The 22,613-nt window shown below is 38.2% G+C and overlaps 1 protein-coding gene across 2 annotated transcripts in view; it reads left to right on the forward strand.

Moving 5' to 3' along the window:
* Window positions 1-22,613, forward strand: part of prex1 (phosphatidylinositol-3,4,5-trisphosphate-dependent Rac exchange factor 1) — a 69,783-nt gene that overhangs the window by 2,155 nt on the left and 45,015 nt on the right. Inside the window, exons 1-6 of one of the 2 annotated variants that reach the window (XM_058784765.1) lie at window positions 11,594-11,674; window positions 18,819-18,884; window positions 19,035-19,157; window positions 21,308-21,412; window positions 21,769-21,870; window positions 22,367-22,528. In XM_058784765.1, coding sequence (XP_058640748.1) covers window positions 11,615-11,674; window positions 18,819-18,884; window positions 19,035-19,157; window positions 21,308-21,412; window positions 21,769-21,870; window positions 22,367-22,528 — 618 coding nt within the window. In that variant the 5' untranslated portion in view covers window positions 11,594-11,614. Of the gene's footprint in view, window positions 1-11,593; window positions 11,675-18,818; window positions 18,885-19,034; window positions 19,158-21,307; window positions 21,413-21,768; window positions 21,871-22,366; window positions 22,529-22,613 lie in introns of those variants that run through there. The other variant, XM_058784764.1, reaches the window with a different exon arrangement.

A 22,613-nucleotide genomic window follows, 5' to 3' on the forward strand; every position in this document is an offset into this window, starting at 1 on the left:
AGATTTAGGAAAGACACTGTTTCTGGTTTTCTGTGAGAGGATGGGTTCACTTGTCCTAGTTATTGTTCTTTCTCTGCATATGGGAAGAATCATAGGTCCCTCTCATCTGCTGAGTCTCAGAGGGATTCATCTCCCTGGCGGTCCGTCTGATGTTATCTGATCTGGAAGCATTAAGTGAAGCGCGACCAATCAAATTAGTCCCTGCAGATGCACCTGACGGCCTCTCGTCAAGATGTGTTGACGCAGGTGAAGCGAAACAGACAGTGGTGCATCAGGTGAAAGGGAGAGGAAACCGCTTCGTCTTTCAGCATCTGTGTCTTTCCAAGGGCCTCGGTGTGAAAAACAAGGCCGTGCTTGAGATCGATATCAAAGACGTCTGCCTTTCAACTCACGGCTGGCACTCTAGGTGGTCTTTATGCTCTTTTGTCAGCACACACAGTCATGACAAACATCACTGGCTGCCACACTCTAGGGAGACTGATAATTGCTTCATGAATTTGCTTAGATATTTAAGTAAGATACCCAAACAACTTTTATTAGACCGAAAGGTTTCAGGGCTGTGGCTTTGTCGCTCCCTGAATGGCTCTTCATGCATCTGTTTATCTGTGGAATTCCACAAGGAATCTCAAAGATATTACAAAAGCATAATGTCATAGTTTCAAAGCAAGAAACCAGGCTGTGATTTGTAAACGGTTGGCAGAACCAAAGATTCCCTGATGAGTCTTTTTTTTTTTTTTTTAGGCATCATGCCCAATTTTTTTTAGCATCTTCTCTGTTTAATTTTGAATTTTAGATAAGAGATGACGGAGTAAGGTTTAGATGTTAGGGTTAGGAAAACATTCTAACCAGCACATTTTGAGGGTTTTTTAGAAGACACGTTCTGTCATACTGTACAATAAAGGTTAATCTTAGATTTACTCTGAGTGAGATGTAGGGAAAGGGGTGTGTCTTAGAAGAATTGAGTCAAAAGTTCATTAGTTTCTCCCAGAGTGACCTGTCCAATGTCGTTTTTTTAAACTCCAATGACAAAAGCAGATGGCAAATGCTTTTTGCAATTTAAAAAAAAAAAAAATTAATAACTACTAAGAATTTATTATAATTGCTTTAGTATTTTGAATCATTAATTAAATATTATAAATAATGTTAAATTGTTTATTTGAACATGAAATTTGTTTTATTTAAACAAGCAGTTTTAAGCATCTATTCACTTGCCCATGTAAAATTGTAGCCTATTTGTTTTTATATTTGAATTATTTAATTGATAAATCATTACTACATTTTACCCTCCAAAAAAGTGCAAGAAATAGTGTATACACTACAATTCAAAACTTAGTTTTTAAAAAGGTCTGTTATATGCTCACCAAGGCTGCAAATATTTGATCAAAAATACTGTAAAAACTGTGATATTGTGAAATATTATTTTAATTTAAGAAGTTAATATATTTAAAATTTTTTTTTTTTGTGTGATGGTAAAGCTTTCAGCTTTCCAGTTTTCACTGTTACACGATCCTTCAAAAATCATTCTAATATGCTGCTTTGGTGCTCAAAAAATATTATTTGTATCATTATCAGTAATGTTTACTGTCAATTTAATACATAGAGCCTAATATTAAATCCTTTATTAGTTAGCTACATCCCATTCAACAGACCTTTTAAACCATTACGCATTAAGCTGATTCCAGGGAAAGTTTCCCTGGAGAAACTTGAGGGTTAAATGTCTTCCTCAGGGGCAAAAAAGTAGGAGATTGTGATTCAATTAACCTTTGAGTTCCTAAATGTAAGAGCTTCAGTGTTTGTATATGACCAGGATCCGTTTCCTGTGTTGGGATCTGTGCCCCCTCTAATGTCTTTGCTGCCAGTCCAGCTGTTGTTAGTTTGTGTGGCCCAGCTGGGCTCCTGTGGACAAGAGTCTGTTCACCCAAACAGGATGACATGAATGTATAGAGGAGCAGGGGGGAAGTCAACCTGGTGCTTCCTGCTTGCCGATGATGTCTCTGTCTGAGTCCTTGCAGGAGGGAAGCACAAGTGTAGGCTTTCTGGGTTATAAATAGTTACAGACCTGATCTGCACCACAGTGTCACAACCAGCTACCCAGCAGCCATATGGCTCAGTGGGTTACACGTCTGTGCCCGCCAAACTATGGAAACAATCCTCAGCTTAGATAAACTGGCATTTTATGTTTTCTGTGTAAGCTGCAACTCTATAGACCAGATGCCCAAGCCAGGGCCTGTGAGCCAAAGTTGGCCTGTGATGACATTTGGCTCACCATTGTTTCTCTCTGCATTTATAAGTTGTTCATATTTATAAACTGTTACTTGCTGGTCCTTTGTAATTATGAAATTTACAACCCCAGATTGTTTTTAGTGTATTAGTGCCTGATGTGTTTTAGAAGCTTCGATGGATGTGTGGATTCAGTGCTGAGTGTTTTGCATGCTAAACTTGGGTTCGCTGACCCCTGTAGACCCTCCAGATGCGCAGTAGTATTAATGATCATCAGTAGTGGGAGCGGTGCCACCTGTACTAAAACAGTCTGCAGCTGTGAGCTCTCGCTGCGACTGCTGCAAGCTCTGCTGATTACACTCCTATATCCTCTAAAGTGTCAGATTATCAATATCTTAAAGCTGCGACAAGTCATGCGTTATAAGCCAGGACGCAGAGGCACAAGTCAGCACCAGGAATTTCAGGAATCTCTTTAACTTTCCTGAGCTCAATTAGCTTGGTAGACCTTTCCTCGTGTTCAAGCATCTGATATCAAACAAACACTGGGATAATGTTGCTAATTATAGCTTCATTTTTAATGATGATGAGTGACTGGTTTTGTGGAGGGGGTTGAGTTTCCTCATGTTCTACTCTGATAATGTATCACTTGAGGGAAAAAACAGTTGAAGGAAAAGTGCTTTTGTAGTTTGAGCTGTTTCCAATGACTTTTATGAGGTCTGTAACACCCAAAGACCCAAGGATATCTGGAAAAGAACCAAACACAAGCATTCGTTTCTATGGTAGTTGTTTGGTTCTGGAGAATTCTATAATCAGTCACCTGAGCCATATCTGTAATGCAGTGATGTCCAAACCTGCTCCTAGAAGGTTTGGACATCCCTGCTCCAGTGTCCTGCAAAGTTTAGAACTAATTTGTCACAAAATACTGTACCTGCCTGGAAGATTGTAGTAATCCTGCAGACTTTGATCAGCTGGTTCAGGTGTGCATAATTGGGGTTGGACACTGGCCCTCCAAAAACAGGATTGGATACCCCTGCTGTAATGTGACTAATCACTCGAGAGCAACAGGACTGTGACAAAACTGATTGGTTGACGGCACCCCAAGAATGCACACAGTCCCAAACTTTTCACTAGTGACTGTCCTGGGTTATTATATTAAAAACAGCAGATAGGTAAAAAAAATAAAATAAAAATTGTTCATTTCACTATTCTAAGAGCCATCCAAAACATCTACAAATATATAATGAAATATTAACGCTACATTACTGTTACTTTCTCACATTGACCAAGAATGTATTTATTTGATCAAAAATGCAGTAAAAATAGTAATATTGTTATTTGTGAAATATTATTGCAGTTTTGAATGTTTTCTTTAAATCAAAATTTAAGTTAAAATTTAATTTAAAATGTAATTTCTTTGATGACAAATCTGGATTTTCAGCACATCATCACATGACCTTACAGCTATCAATCAAATATGCTGATTTGATGCTCAAGAAACATTTCTTATTAGTATGAATGTTGAAAAAAAGTATTTGATTAGAAGATTCAGAAACACCCATTTGTTTGAAATATAAATCTTTTGTAACATTATAAATTTCTTTACTTGACACTTTTGATCAATTTATTACATCCTAGCTGAATAAAAATAAAAGCATATTGCCTCCAAATTTTTGAATGCTAGTGTATGTTCCTTGCAAGTCATTTTATCAGAATACACAGCTAATTTTGAATTGTCTGTGGAGTGCAGAGTTTGTGGTATCTACCATTGACTCAGCACAGTCAAACATATTTAATATTCTGTTATGTGTAGAAAGATTTCGGGCCAGTGATCATTTGTCATCGGTCGGGGCTACCTACTGCAGAAACAGCAAACATGGAAATAAAATGTCCTGTCAATCAATGTGGTAGCTGCTGGTTAATGGAAAAAATAATGCTTTATGCTGCAAATCATCGATGTTGCATGTTTTTCATGTTCAGGATGTTTTCATGTTAATGTTTTGTAGGAGGGCATCCTGAATCATCCGCATCAGCAGTGAATCTGTGAGCATCTTGTACAAAATAAACAGCAAAATTAGCAGAAATAATCCTCCCGTGGACCTTTGTGGTCTGACAGATATTGTGAGCAAGGACATCTGCTGATGTTCTCTGTGATATTCAGTATTTTAAGCCAGTCGGATCGGCTGAGCTGAAAGTCAAACTTAGAAATCCTAGATAGAGTCGACTGATTGGTGAGTCACTGTGAGGTCACGAGCACAGCGTGAAACTGATAAAGTCGTGTGTGTTCCTGACCATGCTGACAGAGGCCTGAGAGAGGTGTTGATGAGTTATGTTTATTCAGATATCAAAAACAGAAACACATTGGGATATGTAACCAGGCAATGACTGTCACCTGTGCTTACTAGTTAGATTCAGACCTCTGATATAATCGCATCTACCTGGCCAGGCGCCACGTTACAAACACGTGAATAAGGTATGCCTGTTGACACCGCCTCATCTTTTACAAACAAGCTGGCAGCAAACAAAGCCATGTGTTAGAGATTATGAATGCTATCAGACTGAGGAGAGTTATGCAGACCACAGGCATATGGGATAAGACTCTTAGCAGATGTTCCCAAAATGTTCAATAAACTTCGGATTGTGGCTCGCAGCATTAAACTGACACTTACATAACTGTGCTTTCAGCAGGTTTAAGGTCCGTTTTGTGTTCCTGGCTGTTTAATTATTTAGGTGATGAGGATTTATGTGCATGTATGAGGTTTGTTTTCCTTCGGATCTCTTTGTGGAATAGTGGCTGTGATTATTTATTTGAATCCGATACAATACTGGTGCTTTCTCACTCTCTCTTGACTGCCAATAGCCTTGATTGTGACCCCATCACAAACATTACTTTTGCAGCTGTAGACAATAGAGAGGCATGTTTTGCAAAGAGAAAGGCAGCAGTAAATAGAAGGCCATACATTGGAGTGTTGACCCTTGACTCCTTTGACCAGAAGAGCTCTAAGGAATTCCTCAGTTGTCCTGAGGGAATTGCCCCTGCGGTTTGTGGCCAGAGGCCGGCCATAATGACATGACTCTTGAGATATTTTTTTGGGTGAGATCTTCAGATGTAGGCTATGGCTTTTCCAGTTGCTTCTGAAAGGGCAGAAATATGAACAGCGTGATGTTAACTTATCCTACTTACCTCATCCTTGGACAAACAAAGGAGCGTGTAGTATTGATGGATGAGGATTGTGTCAGAATGATTGAAACTGAATTATTTACTCGAGTCCTAAAGAACACTTGAAGATGGAATTAGTCCGGTTAGCTTGATCTAATGCTTGCTTAAAAAGTCAGGCCATTCATTTAGGTAACTAAATAAGATTTATTAGAGAACTTAACTGAAGTAACTTATTGGAATTCATTGCCATAATGTTTACTGATTCTTAATTTAAAAATGTAAGAATTTAAAAGCTGTGTATCGGACTTCTCACAACACATCCCACAAAATTATGTATCAGATCAGTAGGCGGAGAATAGACTTTTGTGTTCAAACACATTCAGTCACAAGAGTGTCTATACTGTGAAAGAAAACCTCTGAAAGTGAAAAAGTTCAAATGGTTTTAGACCCCATACACACTTGGATTTAGTGCTGTCCACTTGTGATTGGATTGACAAAAATGCATATTAATACCAAGTGTAAACAGGGCTGTTGTGTCAATGAGTTCAAGTGCATTTAAATCTGGATAAGTCCAATTTGTGAACAAATCGTTCAGGTTTCTAAATTAGAAGAACCATTTGTTTGCAAATTAATGAGTGAACAATGGCTTAAATTTGGGTCTGTTCCCCATGTAAAGATACTATATGTAATCAAAAGGCCTAGAATCTAGAAATTCTTGCTAATTGAAAGTTATTTTTGGAGCTTATAACTGAGTGTGTGGAAAAAATCTAAATGAAGATTATTTAAAATATTGAATCATATCAGTCATATGGCATGAGTGTGAACTGTCATTTTTGTATCCACTTAGAACTCATTCAATCTGTACTTCAATCTGTCATAACCCTACAGCTGATGTAAAGCATCCGATGTTTTGTCATCTTGTGGCTTTATTTCCTGTGGTGAGATGGAAAAGTCTTGTCCAGCCACCAAAGCCACTGTTAGGATGATAATCAGTGAAGAAATGACAGAAATCGTGCATTTGTAATTTGACTCTAATGAAGTAATAATGCAATGATGATGATACACTTTGTGGCTTTTGGGCTGAGTGTGCTGCTGCAGTGATATTGAATCCATTATTCTAGAGGGAAGGAGGAATGACACATCAGGAAATTAGATGATACGCACACACGCATATAAGCCTGTGCTAAATGACAAGGTAAGCTGCTGTGGTTGTTCACGGCCAAAGAAATCCCATTATGCGTCACTACACTCCAAAGGTAATTAAACTGTATGTGTTTGTTTGAGTACTCATGCAAGTGTCTCTCTATGTGAAGTGATAATGATTGCTGTCTGTTGTTGTCGTATAGGCCAGCTCAGGGTCCACTCTGTCCTTTCCCCCCTGTGTTGAATGAACCCCTGGCTCTCATGGCACCTTTCCATGTGCTCAATCGCTCTTCCATGGAGATGAGCCCAAATGCCTTCCAGATGGCCAATCCAATCTGGACTGAGATCTTATCTGGACTACCACATGTCAGCACCAAGCCTTTGTAGCATTACTGTCCAACGGTCAACCAGTGTTGGATTTTCAGTATGCTCAAGCTTCTTAATGATGTGCTGGTGTCACAGACAGGGGTTTTCTTGTGAATGGGGCCATTTTGCAGCAATGCGATGTAGACATCTACCTCACATTGGAAGCATATCTTCAATTATTTTTGCTTGGCAGATGAGAAAACAGGTTGAAAAATCTCATTACATTAAAAGGTAGATCAAAACCATATTTAAGAACCAGAGTATCATACAGTCTTATGGGGTAGGCATTTTTAACTTGGAACAGTAAGCAGCCACCTACTAACTACCCAGACCATCCTAGCAACAACCCAGAAGATCCTAGGCAAGCACCACTCACAATTTCCTCAGAGAATCTACTTTGGAAAGTCATCTTAATCAGGCCTTGTCCAGATTGCCATTAGGTTATGTAGCGTAGTCTTGCTCAGTGTATCAGTTATGAGTGTCTCTTCCCTTGTCATCCTCATTTTTTTCTGTGTCTCCACTGTCCTGTGGTGCCATGGCTTGTTTCCACCCCTGTGAGCAGCTCAAACAGCCGTGAACTTTGAAGCCCCTCATAGCGGAAGTGCGGGACAGGGGGCAGAACTCAAAGAGGACTTTGTTGCAGCAGCCGCTGCTTGAGGGGTGATGGGGAATCAGAGTCACGAAGAAAGAGGGCCGAGCTTGGATCCCCTCTTTCAAACCTCATCCTCCTGCTACTGGGCTCTTTGTCTCCATTAGCTGGGTTGCGGCCACAAAGAGAGGATTTTTTTCCCTCTCTCTCCCCCCTTCCCTCTTGGTTTATTTATTCGATTTCACGCCATGCCGGCCAAAATGGCCCCTTCCTTGCATCCAAAACTACTTCATACCCTTTTGCAGCGAGGCAGATTCTCACAGAGAGCAATGAAAGGGCCCTTTGGAAGGGCCGGGGTGTGTTTTTAGCTGGGCATTCACAGGAAGCGTGAGCATCGGATTCAGTACGTTTTGCTGTTGCTCACGTTGTGGGAACCAGTTCGGGTTGTAAAGATTCCCCTCACTTGCACTGGAGAAAGAGGACAAATGTGTGATTTGGAGAACCTCAGGGGTTCTTCTGTGACCCTTTACTGTTCATTGAATGCTAAAGTACCAGCAAGTAAACACCACTGTTTGTTTAAAGCGGGAAAATCAACTTTAGGCAGGATGCTGTTAGTCCTGACATGTGCTGAGACATTTAACTTGAGGAAGACTGGGTGAATTAATGTCCAAGGATGTCCTGGACAAAGGCAGAGTGGACATCCTATAGGTTAACAATATCCTGTCACTTAGCAGTACCCATAATATCAGACTGGATGAGTTTGTTTCATCAGGCACCTTCAGCCCTCAGAGTGATGTTGTAATCAAAATTGACCACATTTACTTTCATTACGTGTTCCTGGGCTTTTGCGAGTGATTCAGCAGTACATGTTACTCCAGAGAGAAAAGTTGTTTGTCGTCTTTGTAATGTTCTTCTTCTGAAATGACTTTCTTTTTCCGCTGATGTCAAGTACATTGCACAGGCCAATGGATAATGTTGACATTTAGACATTGTTTTATTAAACACACATTTGACCTGACTCTATTCTGGTATGCAACGCCCACTTTTCACAATCCAATCAATTCCTGATGGGCCACTGAATATCCCAATCCATTCTGAAATGCATGAAATTACAGAGTTGGTGTTTCACATTGTAAAGTAAGGTGGTTGGTTATGCCGTCATTTCAGTTATTGACTTTACTGTACATGTGAGAGTTGTGTAGTCCGCTGAATCCTGAACATTCAGATTATTTCAGACTTTTGATTGTGCATTGTATTTCCTTCAAACTGTCCTAGTTTTTCCAGAATGCCTGAGTTCACTTTATTGTTGTGCATTTGAAACTCCTCCTCATTGTTGCTGCTGTAGAATTACTGCTGAATGAAAGCAACTATCAGGCAAATTGACTGTTAGGAACGTGTCTGCAGAAATGTCTGCTGTCTGTTTCCGCCTGAACGCTGAGTAATCACATTTAGTTTTCTGTGACACTAGTCTAAAAATACTATACTTTGAATTAAGAACTTTTTTTATTTATTCATACAATGATGAGTTGTTATTGGAAACAGTATTGCTAATATTCAGGGAATGCTATATTTACATTCACTGGACATGATTTGTGGTTGCAAATGTGAAAATGTGTGTAAATGTGAAACATTCTTGTTTGATGTGTCAATACACAGTAGTCGTACCCTGACAGAGAAAGAACTTTGACATGACATTTATATCATCTCAGCCCCTTAGTAGTAGTGTAAGACATTGTTTACTTTGGTGCTAGCTTTTTAGTGTAAACATCTGATATTAAAAACTGTAAACCAGCAGCTACATTCCATACTGAGCTTAATTCAGGTAAATTTGCCCATGTGTTTTAAAAGTCAAAAAGTGGCCCAATTTACCTGAATTCACACTATTTTATATAGGCCTTATCCTCCTTAAAGGGGCCATGAACTGAGAAATCTAAATTCTTTTGATCTTTTGACATATAAAAGGGCATTGTACTATAAAAACATCATGTAAGTTTCAGAACTCAAAACTTTGTCATTACTCTAAAAACAGCTTATATTGAAGGCAGTCTCTCAAAACGACAGATTGTGGAATGTTTTACTCTATGATGTAATAGTGTGGATAAACCCCGCCTCCGCAGAAGAAGATTGACATCACTGTCTGTTTAGCCCTGCCCACCGATTTGCGCATAGTGTTTACGAGAGAGGTGAATGTGCAGGTCTATGCATGAAACCAAAATATCAAGAAGACACTGTGCAGTGCCAAGTTGTGGGAAAAACAGTATTTGCATTGCCTTCCTTCTGATCCAAACGTTAGGAAAGAGTGAATGAACTTTATTTTTAATGAAATTCCAGACTGCGTCAGTAAGAACTTTTTTTTGTTCACTTCATTTTACCATGGATTTGTTTACAAACAAGGCACAATTAGATGTGGGATTTTCAAAAAAATAAAAGACAATGTTGTGCCGACTATATTGGATCTGACAGTAATGTCGTGAGTAACCGTGTGAATAACAGTTTTTATTACGTAGTCACTATTGCTTTGTCTGTTAAACAGATCGTTTGATATGTACTGAGTGTTTGTGCATCCATCTGTGAAGGATGTAGACTGTCAAACATACACAAGTGTTAGCCAGTCTTTAGCAGTGGGCGTTTACTTCCGAGTCTACAATCCGCCACACCTATTCAAATAGAGCGTTCTGAAAAAACAGGACAGAAAATAGCCTGTTACTTCTAAATTATGATGTTTTTTGATGTAAAAATCTTGATAACATTATAAATGAACCTCCGAGAACAGTACAAAATAAAATAAAAAAAACAGGTAGTTCATGACTTCTTTAAATTTTTACATTTTATTTGAAAGATTAAATTAACAAAATATAATTTGATTATATATTTAAAATATATTTGATATTATTTGATTAATTAATTATATTATGTGACCTATAGGCTTTAGGTTTGTAAGTTCAGAAATTGCATCTGTACATTTCTGTTCTGTGTAGTGCCTGTAAAAACAGCACATCACTGTTTTTCAAATGTCTCACTTCTGTTTCTTTGTTCGATTAGTAGGAATCACATGCTACAGTGAAGGCTTAGAAGTGTGCCTTAATGCTTTTGCGTTTCCGCTTTTTTTCCTGATCTGTAGCTTCCCTTATGGTGTTAAGCAATTTAGGCTCACCCGGACCAATGTTTTCTGGCTGATTTTGATCGGAATCTGACAGATTCTTACATAAAATGGGGTCACAGCTGTTGACATTTATTTTTATTTTTTATTTTTATTTTTAATTTTTTAATTTTATTTATTTATTTATTTTATTTTTTTATTATCAACACATTGGTAGGTACAAAGCTAACAATCCCAAATGTTATGCCTTGTTTTAGTCAATAATTTGGAGGGGCCGTCTCATTTAAAGAAATTGCTGAGTTTACCCTAGTTTCACAACCAGAGGTTTGAAAAGAGCATGTTGCAATAGCCAGACTTGTCCTTTATTTCAATAGAGTGCCCCTGTATTTGCCCTGTGTGACCGACTTCACGTGCTTTTATGTACGTGCATGTGGTTAAAAAACAGGATCTTAGTAACACACGAGAATATTCTAGAAATCAAATAGCTCAGTGTCTGGACTACCCACTGTCTTGCTGTAAAGTAAATGAACCAAGGTAATTTTTAACAGGAAAGCATCTGACATTACATGATGTGGCTTTCAATGATATTCTAATTGATATCCCAGGACACGTTGATTGTCCACCACACTTTCTTTCACCGTCTGTGGCCTGGCGCTGCTAGGTCAACTAGAACAGTGCTAGTCTCGACGTCTGCTGGTGGCAGAAGTGGTGGCAGCAGGCTCTTGACCCTCAGTCCTGTTGGGAGAGGTTGAAGTCCATGACAGCATATGGCCAGTCTGGTTTGGTCCACCTTACTGTCTGACCATCTTTGCCTGACTGCTTCACATCAAACAGAAGGCTTGTTGCCCATGTCTGACCTTCTGTCACTCCGAAATTCAGCACGGCTGGTGGGTTAGATCTCCAGCGATGTGAGACAGTAAAGTACATCAATCAAACTTTCACCTTTTTCAGCATAATTGTGTGTATTCACAATGTTTTACTCTGTAAAATGATATTTTGTTGCTCTCTGATCAGAGGCTTCACTTCCCTCACTTCAAGAATGGCTGCAAACACACTATTTCCTAAAGGATTGAAGTCTTTGGGCCTGAACGCTACCTCAGTGAGTATGTCGAATGGATTTGCAAGTCTGAGATACACTTCTGTGTTTATCAGAGCCCAGATTCATCCACACTGCCTCAAGTTGTTTCTCTGTTTTAGCAGCGCACTGGCATGCATGTGGCCTTATTTCTCTGCACTGACCACACAAAGCTTCTTCACACCGCACCATTTCCTATCTAGAGTCATATCCTTCCTCTTTTTGTTTTTCGTAAAGAGAACTCAATTTTATTTCCCCCTTCCTCACAAGTATCACCTCAGTTCATCCCTTGCTCTGATTTCGGGGGTGTTCTTTCTTTAAAAAGGTTATATTTTTAGAGGAAGGTTCTCATTTCCTAATTGCACTCAGCATTTACTAATCAGTGGAAAGTGAAAACCAGATCATCTTTCCTGAAGACTCTTAAAACAGAACGTACATATTTCAATATTAGCTAGCTGTTTTACAAATTGCCTATGTTCAGAATGAAAATATTAACTTAAGTATACTGCGGTATACACTTTATACCTCATACTGTTTTTAGAATACTGAAACAGCAGCCATTATTCCACTAGCCATCTTATTCTTCAATGCGGAAGTAAGCCATTTTCTGTGAATGTGCGAGACTTCCGGTTCATAAGCCGCCGTAGAGAAATAACGAGAAGAATAACTAAGTGCAGTAAACAGTAAAACTGCTTTCACTACAAACCAGTGTGTTCATAATTAAGATAATACATTAAAATAATATGGTAAGACTCACCAATTTGCAATATCAAGCAGCAAAACGAGTGGTTTTGTAAAGCTAAAAATAGCTAGAAGCGGATGACACCAGAAGCCAGACACATTCAATTTACAAATGGCTGCGCCCGCTCTGACGGGAAAAATAAGGCGGATAAACATGGGGCCCTAAGAAATCCGGTTTATTTTTTCCCAGATTCTATTTTTTTTTTTTCCAAATTCTGTTTTTTACCATTTAAAATTTTTCTGTATTCTGTTTTTTTCCATTTTAATTTTACTAGACTTTTAGTTAGATATTTTACTTTTATTTTTTTTAATTATCAAAAAGCATGTTTAATTAATTGAAATCCTGAAACTTGGCTACAATATTAAACAGCAGTTTATTAAAAGTTTAACAAAAATTACATTTTTAAGGCCCTATGAAATGTTATTTTTTCTCAAATTCAATTTTATTTTTTACCAAATTCTGTTTTCCATTTAATTCTAATGGTTTCATTAAATATTAACAATCAAAAGCATCTCTAATTAATTGATTTTATATAAAAATATTATACATTTCTTTTATTTCTTTTTTTTTTTTAATATTGTTTGTATTTACATTCTTCTGCTAAATATATCCTGTTTTTTTGACGGGTTGCCGTCAAAACCTTTAGGGTTCTGTTTGTATATATGATGATAGTTTTACTTAATCTCTGTTGCCATGAGAGTCACTACATGAGCATTTTACAGTTTATTTTATATTCATATGGTCATGCACTCCTATATTGAGGCAGCAAAGGCTGAAAACACAGCAAACGTCACGCATGCTTCAGTATGTGTGTATTAAACAAAACCGCGTCTCTGCACCATTCATTCACACTGAGACACGCAGAACATGCAATATTCATATTTAAATGTTATATGCGGCTTAATATTCACAGACAATAGTCCACATTGCATTTTGAGTGCACTGACCTACTCTTGATTTATCCATCTGAAATTAGGCAAATTCCTTGACATTCAGCATTATACAGTAAATTCCGTTTTTATGACCGGATTCCACAATTCTGTCTGTGAAATCGTAGGAATCATAGGGCCCTGTAAACATTTCAAACAGTCTAGATTATTACATAAAAAGGTTTGTCACATGACCTCATCACATATTGCAGTAATGCAAATATCTTCTTGAAATTTTCTCCTAACATTTGGTATTCTGATGAAATAATGTGTTAAGAGAGTGAAACATCCCAGTTATTACTTCCTGTTCATCTCGCACACTGGAAATGGAAGGTCAAGTTAAGCACATTGCAAGCGCTATTTCAAACATAAGCAATAATACATTTTTATTTATCCGTACTGGCTACTGGCAGAAGGCAGTACATTGGCATTGCTAATATTGGCTAATTGAGTTGCAGTGGTGTTTGTTTATCAGAGAGGGACTAAGTGGTGTGTCTGTTTGCATGATAATGAAAGACTCTCATCTGTGAGAGAGGCCGTAAAGGAGGTCATTAGAGTGGCCCATCGCTGTTCGGTGTCTGACTCCTCCAGGAGCAAGCAAGTATGACAGAAATGGCTCTTCAGGCTCTTGAAGACAGAGATGTGCTGGACCAAAGTGAATGGTTTTCACTCATGTCCTCCTCTCAGCTCTAAGATCTGCCCATGTGCCATTGTTGGAACTGAACTGCTGCTGGTTATATCTGCACCTCAGTTGTTAAGTTGCATCTGAAGGGTTCAGTTTGTAAGATTTTGTTTTTACATTTAACGCTGTGGGTTGGAATCAGTGTCTAAAAATGTCATCCAAAGTATCTAAATACCTTAGATGGGCCATTTAAAAATGGCCACAAATGCCCCGCACGGTGAATTCCTGCTTTAATGTTTTTAACAGTGGATGCATTCCACTTGTTCATTTTCATTGTTTCATTTTTTTATTGTTCTAGGTTTTTCTAGTTTAGTTTGATGCAGACACTGTAGTGATTAGTCACTGTCATCATAGCAAATATTGTTGATTGTTTTGCTAAATTTTTTTTTCATGGAAATGTGTAAGTTGTTCATACTGAGATTTAGTTAAATTGAAGATAAAATTGTGATTTTATTTTAAGATTAAATGTAAGATTAATTTGAGATAAATCTTCATATTTAAAAATAAAATAAAAATAAATATAAATAAATAAATTTTTTAATTAATTAATTCCAGGGGCAATTACTGCACTTAAAAAAACTATTTCCTTATACTGAATATGGTTACTTATTGCTAAGTTTTTATGTCAGTGTGAACAAACTGTGTTTGTTGTGACACGATTTAAGTTCCAGACCAACAAAATAGACTTTTGTTCCAATTCTGGATTTATCATAGTGAGAGATAGAATTAAGAAAATTGACGTTTTAATGAACCAGTTTTGAACAAATCTTATGGGTTTATGTTAAACTTAAGGCATTAAAGTTAAATTCCACTGACTTGTTCCCAAATTGTGGAAACAAACAAAACAAAATGTACTGAAATACACTTAAGAATGTTTATGGGGAAATGATTTGCCACAGATGCTGTCGATAGAGCTTCTTATATATTCCTTTAATGAATGTACACATTATAGAATGGACTGCTGTGAAAGATATTGCCATGACTACAGGCCGTATAATGTCACCACAAGTACATTTACTTTACATTGATATTCTGTCCAGGCACATGCATTTTAAAGGGGCTTACTGGAATTTGTATACTGTGTGGTGTTAAAAACTGCGGCTGGACATCATACATGGCTGTGGTTTCTCAGATCCACTAATGAGTGCATATTCAGTGCTCTGTGAGTGTTTATGCGTGCAAGTATTACTTCACAGTTTCCATGCGGTATATTGTTTTTGGCAGTAGTCCATCCTCAATACAAGGGTGAAAGGCTGTGCAAGCTTCCGAGTCTTTTTTTTTTTTTTTTTTTTTTACCCTTCTATCTCAATAATGGCAATCATTGTTTGATAACATGCTAATTTAAAGGAAAAGCATCTAAACAATGAACAGTGTTGATGTATTGTGTGTGGGAAACAGCAGCCTTTTTGTTACGGAAAAGGTTTGTTCTGCCTTTTCCTTCCTGAAATACAAGAGGCCAAGGTCTCGCTCCTGTCATTGAATTAGTGTCAGTGTTTGGTTAAGGTCACCCTGTGTTGCAGGTGGCAAAATTATAATGTCTGTTTCCTGGCAAAGCATTTCATTGAGGGGGAAAAAGAGTCAGCGAACAGCTTGTTTCCTTTGTGGGGACATATGGACACATTCATGCTCTTCTACATCTAATAGCCTGTGGCTATTCTACTGTGTGTAACTCTATTCCCCTGTCCCTCTTACCAGCTGGACAGAACAGACAGTCACAGTCTTCAGATATGTAAACCCCATCAGAGTGCTTACAATTTGTCAGTTTGCCTATAGACTATAGATAGATTTTCAGATTTTTTGCAATTAAGCGTTTTCCTCACTCGCCTCTGTGTCAGTTGCATCTGTAATGTCTGAAGCCCTCACACAATTGAAGTTTCCATTTGAGAGTTCTGTCCTCTCCTCATTTAGTTTTGTTCCAGCACTTCTTTTTATTGAGCTGAAATGAAACGCAGGATCATCTGATTACTGAAAGAGATTGAAGTCACAACAAAATTGCTTGTAAAGGTTGATGTGCAATATTTCATTAGCTCAGTGCTTCTTTGAATCGGAATGAATTAATTCATTTTTCATTTCGCACACATGCCCCCGGTTGCACCTGTCATCCTCTGCTGCTGACTTCACACTCTCCGTTGCCCAGAGAAACGGTTACTGTTGCCATGGAATCACAACGCAGCCTTGTCGTATTTGTTTATTTACATGATTTTTTTTTTTTGACGTAAGCATGAGAGTGATGCAGGGAAAGGCCAGAGAAGGGCCAAATCAAGCCTAGGGAGGAAACTCTCAAACTCGTCAAGGTGAATGAAGTGTGCCTTTTTTCAATGTAAAAATGTTTACATATCCCAGCTTATAGAGACAGCTATATGTAACCCTACTATTAAAATTGTTTGCTGAGCGTCATGACCATCCCAACAAAGCAGCATTGACTCAACCAATGGCATGAGTTTGGGGGTGGGGTTTAGGAAACAAGTATTCATTTTTAATTTTTTTTTATATTTAGAAATCTTTTCCATAAACTCCATTCATGTTGTGCAAACACTCCTTTTACTCTTCACGCCCTTCGTTCTGTTTGTGTGGCGGTTTGGAGATGTCTATAACTCCACCAGCCCCTCGGGCTGAGTCACATGGATGACCATTTTATGGATTACTGTGGATGGGCCATATGAGAGATTAATTTAGCACACGCCTGAGGGACTGGCCCCTCACATTGCCGCCAGGAACTGCAATGAACAACAGGACCACCATCATCACTACCCATATTACACTAAGTGTCAGTTACAAGTGTGTTCAGGTCCCTTTTGGGAAATCTGACTAGCTAAACATTAAACCATGTCATTCCAAACCTGTATGACTTTCTTTTTTCTGAAGAACACAAAAGGAGATATTTTGACAAATGTTAAGACTGCTTTTGTCCATACAATGAAAGTCAATGGGGTCCAAAACAATGTATAGACAATAAACCCTTTCTTCAAAAAAATATCGTTTTTGTTTTACAGGAAATAGAAAGTCATAGAGGTTTGCAACAGTAGAAGTAGATAAATGACAAAACTCTCCCTTTAAGTTGAATTGAGCATTTCTTGAGTGCAAGCATATGATTTTACATGATGTTTACAGCTAAATGTGTTGGAGAGTTTCTACAAACAATCACTCTTAGGAGCATTAGCTGCCATCCTAAATGTCTTCCAGAGACGCAGAAGTGTGACCGAGAGTTAGTCTGTCATTATCAGAAGAATGCCAGAAGGAGATACAGCGAGTGCTTCTCATTAGCCAACTTTTCTTCCTGTTATGTGGTAAAGGAAAAAGAGGCGTCATAGCGTGCATTTAATGTTTTGTTCCCCTTTAAAATCCATGAGAGAGGGATGATGGAGACTGGCGATGAGAGATTTTTCTACCAAAACAATCAGCCCTATGCTGATGCACAAAATCACCTCACATGCTAATAAAAGAATCAAAGAGAAAGATGGAATGAGAAAAACAACAATAGCAGAGGTGGCAAAGGTGAAACCGCTCAGGATAAGTCTTTAGCTGTGTGGTGTTGCTGTGGGAGACCGTCGGAGACAATAGCCGGAGTGACAGGTAATTTAACAGACACTGGGGCGGAGTGAGTCGAGCGCACTGTTAGCAGATCACCTCATTGCCGCTGTTGCCGCTGCTGATGAGAAGTGTTTTACAGAGCCAGAATTAGAAACAGTCAGTGAGTGGCAGACTGTCTTTCTCCAGGGGAGACTCTTCTAAAACTGTGCAAATCAGTGATCAAGATATTTATAATTCTCTCTCAACCCTCTGCTTCTGTTTGTATCTGCTTCTCAGCAAGCTGAATGAAGATTATGGATAATGTGCCTGTCTACAGTTCACCAAATATACTGTTTACTCACTAAGTCAGTCTAAATGTGGATATATCAGTGGTTCTCAGGGAGCCGGGGCCCACTAGGGGCCTCAGCAAACTCTCAGGGGGGCTTCAAAATGACTGAAAAGTACTTCAATTATGTTAAAACAACTAAAAATTCGGATTTTTCTTATTTTAATTCACCCCCGCAACATTTATTTATTAATTTTTTAAAGAATCAGTGTTCCCACTCATGGAAAAGTCATGTAAATTTAATTAAATCTTATAACTCCATGTGCATTTTTATAATGAATATATATATTTTACTGGGTAGAAATTGTTAGTACAAAATATTTTAAAAAATTTGCCCTTAATTCTTATCCAGTAAATAACAAAAAACTGGAAAGGTCATATTGTTGTTGATAATGGGGGCCCTGGAGTCAAAATGTTGAGAAACAGCAGTTTATATGTATGTGCAGTGTAGCCTGAAGATTTGCAGTCCTCCACTGATCATGCCTGAACGTTTATTATGAGTTTTGCTGTATTTACATGCGGTAAATGCAGATATAAATCATTACTTTGAGATTTATGTTTGTTTTGTGTGCATGTTTGTGTAGAAGGCCTCCCGTCCTTACAGTTTTAGGACATAGTCTGTATGCACAGCAGGGTAAATTGCTGTTAAGATCTCTTTGTAAAGCCTCTGAAAATTTGTCTATGATACTTGTGTTTACTCTCCCATCTCCAGTAGACAGTGCAGTATGTGGAGTTTGGCTTCACGTGTGTGTTTGTCACTGAAGGTGAATGTTTAGTCTCTAGTCAGAGTTACAGGCAGAGGGAGGGTGTAAACCTACAGGAAGTGTTACAACTTTGAAGCATTAACATAAGTGTGGCGACCATACAAATCTGCCCCACCTTTATTTCACACCGCTGTGATTCCTTGTGTGAACACTAACTTTTTTTTCCTGTGTCTCTCTATTTTTGTAAATCAACAGGCTTTTCTCCAGAGAATAAGGCAGACTGCAGAAAACCAACAATGTCTCACTCCAGAGCAGGTCAAGGTAAAAAAACAAAACATTAACACCCACACTACATTTACATGCATTATTATTATTTAGAAAATATACAGAGGCTCCAAAATATTTGGACACTTAAAATGTTACTGTATTAGATTAAATATATATTTTAAATGATCTCTTCCTTTCACGCAGATCTTGTTTTCCAACATTGAGTCCATTTTGGAAGTCCATAGTGAGTTTCTTTACACTCTGGATGCCAGTTTGCAGCCTGAACCCCAAGCACACCATTCTCTTGGACACGTGTTCCTCAAGTTTGTGAGTCCATGAGATTGCATTTTAAATCATATTTGAACTAGTGCTTTTCTGATTAGATTTTTGGGCTTTTTAGTCATGCAAATCCATCCCAGTGTGGGGTCATTCCCAGTATCCTAGATCTGTATGCATTCACCTCCTCCATTCTCTCAAAATACTATCAGCCCAGAGACTACCTGCCCTCCCTGTGGTCTTTCTAAAAAATGTATTCAATGATGTTAGTTAGCAGCTCTAGGGGTTTAGTAGAAGGTCTGTCTGCTCCACTTTATTTTGGATCTCAGTCCAAAATCACTGCATGACGCATCAAGAAAACAATACACCTGATCTTGATCCATTTTCAGTCAGTTGGTTTGTTACATTTGTCAGTTTCTGAAAGGCTTGATATGATACTATCTGGGTTACTATTTTATTTGTATTAAAATTTTGGGGATATTACATTTAAAAAAACTAAATGGAATATTCAGATTTTTCGCATGCATTAAAGTTGCAACTATATGGAAGCATTGCTGTCTAAATAGCTGTCTACAATTCTAGCTTCTTTATCCATTTAAACAGTTCTGTATAAATTAAAATACTTTCCCTCTCTGGAAATATGTTAATGATGATGATTTGTGATTTGAACAGTGATTTAATTCATTTCTTAGTGTTGGCTGTCAGCCATGCATATTAATTCTGGCACATTAACTCTTTCTATGGTTCTCACAAGAAGCCATTTTGGGTTTGGCATCAGCATGTGACCTTCGACCAAGTTCACTGAAACATTCTGAGGTTTTAACCTCAAACTGGAGTGAATTTCCTCTTAATTGGACGCAATGTGTATGTGGGTGTGTTTTTTGGATGAACGGTGCTATAAAGCATATGCCAGGACAGATGTTCGCCTCGTTCATGGATGAGGTTGTGTGATGCTGCCAAACTCTCTCATTACAGGTGCTGAGGTCTGGAGCCCTGAGGGGCCCAACCAGAGTACTGACACACACACACACTGCATACACATTAATGCAAATGCCAAACCCTCTCTAGACATGTACACACAAACATATATAGAAAACACACAGATCTTCATATAGACAGCATGCACAGACAAATGAAGAGGGTGAAAGGAGAAAGAAAAGAGGAAAACACAACTGCTCTCCAACCACACAGTGCCTATGGAATCCCAGTATCAGTTTCCTGCTCTGTCAGGATGCCTCAAGCACCCTCATCCGTCAGGATTCACAGCGTCTCCGTCAAGGTTACAGTGCCTACTCTGACTATTCCTGTGGAGCTCGAATAAATGACATCCTACCCTCACCACATGCATCTTTAATAAACTGTCATCTCAGCCCTGATTTGATCCAGATGAACAGTTCCTCTGGACTTTTTTTAGCCAGACCCAACTCACTTTAATTAATTTATTTAATTTTTTATGAAGGTTTAGTTGGACTAGCATTTATTTAAAGCATCTGTGGTATTTGATTGTTTTATAATAATTATAAAGAATAACTAGCTGTCCAAACTTTTAAATGGTAACGCAGTAGAGATTTGTTTTTAATAACTGCATGCTGGGATTAAACTTTAATAAAAATAACTCCACTTTAAACTCTTAAAAGTAAACGGTGCACATCATTAATCATTAACAGAGTGCATTGCTCACTTTTAAATGTCTGCAGATGAGTTACTTTTCTTTTTTAGCTTAGAACTTCCTATTTCCACCTAGCTTTGCACCCCACAGAGAAGGTGTGGCTTTCAGGCAAAACCTATGCACTTTGATTTCACTTCCTGTGTTGTTTCGAATAATGTAGGGCAAAATGACAGCGCCTTGTTGCTTCTCTAGCAGTTTCACTACCTGAAATCTCCCACCTATGTCACTTCGCAGCTCAGTATTTGAGAGAATGGTTAAAGGAGGAGGTGTATTGAGCTATGTAAAATGTATTAAAATGTTTATTATATGTTTTGTATTTCCCAGTTTATCTGAGCTTAGGGCCTAGGACAAAATTTTGTGGGTGGATCAGAGGGCCTGAACATGAGATATATATAAATTGGAATATTCAAAAATATACCTCCTTTCTAACAAAAGAATGATATAAATCTGTTTGGAGGGTCTTAAAAAAAACAAGATAAAATTTGACTAGCGAGTGTTTTGAAGTGTTTTGTCTCTCCTCTCTCCACTGCAGAGGGACCGTTTCTCTGTGTATGGCGAGTACTGTAGTAACCATGAGAAAGCACTCAGACTACTGATGGAGCTTAACAAGATCCCTCACGTACGGACTTTCCTGCTGGTAAGCACCTTTCCTTTTCAAAAAGTCCAGTCTATTTTATTACATCATTTTCTGATGAAAATCCCTCACACATTCTGTGACCGTCCTGGCAAAGATCAGTTTCACATATGAAGCCCTGCAACAGATTTCATTAGTGATCATTTCAAATGAACATTAGTGGCTAGACCAGTTCATCACAGGAAATACACTTATCTCCAAAATTTGAAGTGAAAGTGATACGCAAACTTATTGTACTGTACAAACCAGGATGTGAGAGTGTGCCTTTCAATGCTTTCTATGGAAACTCACTGTATTCTCAACATGAATCAGTTTAATGGGATGTTGTGCAAATCCGATCATGTGTTTGTTTTTTTCAGCATCTCATGTTGTTAGGAGGAAAGAAGAGCACAGATGTTCCTCTTGAGGGGTATCTCCTCTCTCCCATTCAGAGGATCTGTAAATACCCTTTGCTACTGAAGGTACAGCTTCCCTTTTTTCCACTATGGCCATTTACAAGCAAGTGCATTATGAGTTGATTATTTCTTCTATATATACTACTTTGCAACATTCAGAACAAACAAACAAACCTAAAACTAGACATGAAATTACATTTGCAAGACATTTTACTTCATTAATGTGACATTTCCAAATGAATGAGGAAAAACTGTTAAGATTTTTTACTGTTTAGCTATTGGTTAACATTATCCAGTAGCCCGTGTGGCCTTGATGGTATCAGAGGAAAGGAAAGTTGTTTAAAAAAAAAAATTTGAACTGTTGGGGAACGATGGTGTACATTTATAATTACAAAGTCATTGTCTTTCTTGGGAGTAAGATCGTAAAATGGGGTCAATTTTGATTTACTGTTGACTTGACACACTCCTTTATAGCCCCTTGTGCACAGTATCTGAAGCATATCAGCAGATAGTTGATGTGTAGCTGTGTAACACAGGCATGTACCTGCTGTTTGTCCTTCAGGAACTTTTGAAGAGGACCCCTAAGAAGAATTCAGATTACCCCGCAGTAGAGGAGGCCCTGCAGGCCATGAAGGCCGTGTGCTGCAACATCAACGAGACCAAGCGACAGATGGAGAAACTAGAGGCTCTTGAGATATTACAGTCACACATAGAGGGCTGGGAGGTGAGTTAGATGCATGATCGCTCATTGTCATAGATGATGCACTTTTTTCTTTTCCTGGTTGATGGTTTTAAAGAAACAGAGCAGC

Source organism: Onychostoma macrolepis, chromosome 08 (assembly GCF_012432095.1).
Source record: "Onychostoma macrolepis isolate SWU-2019 chromosome 08, ASM1243209v1, whole genome shotgun sequence".
Taxonomy (NCBI): Eukaryota; Metazoa; Chordata; class Actinopteri; order Cypriniformes; family Cyprinidae; genus Onychostoma; species Onychostoma macrolepis.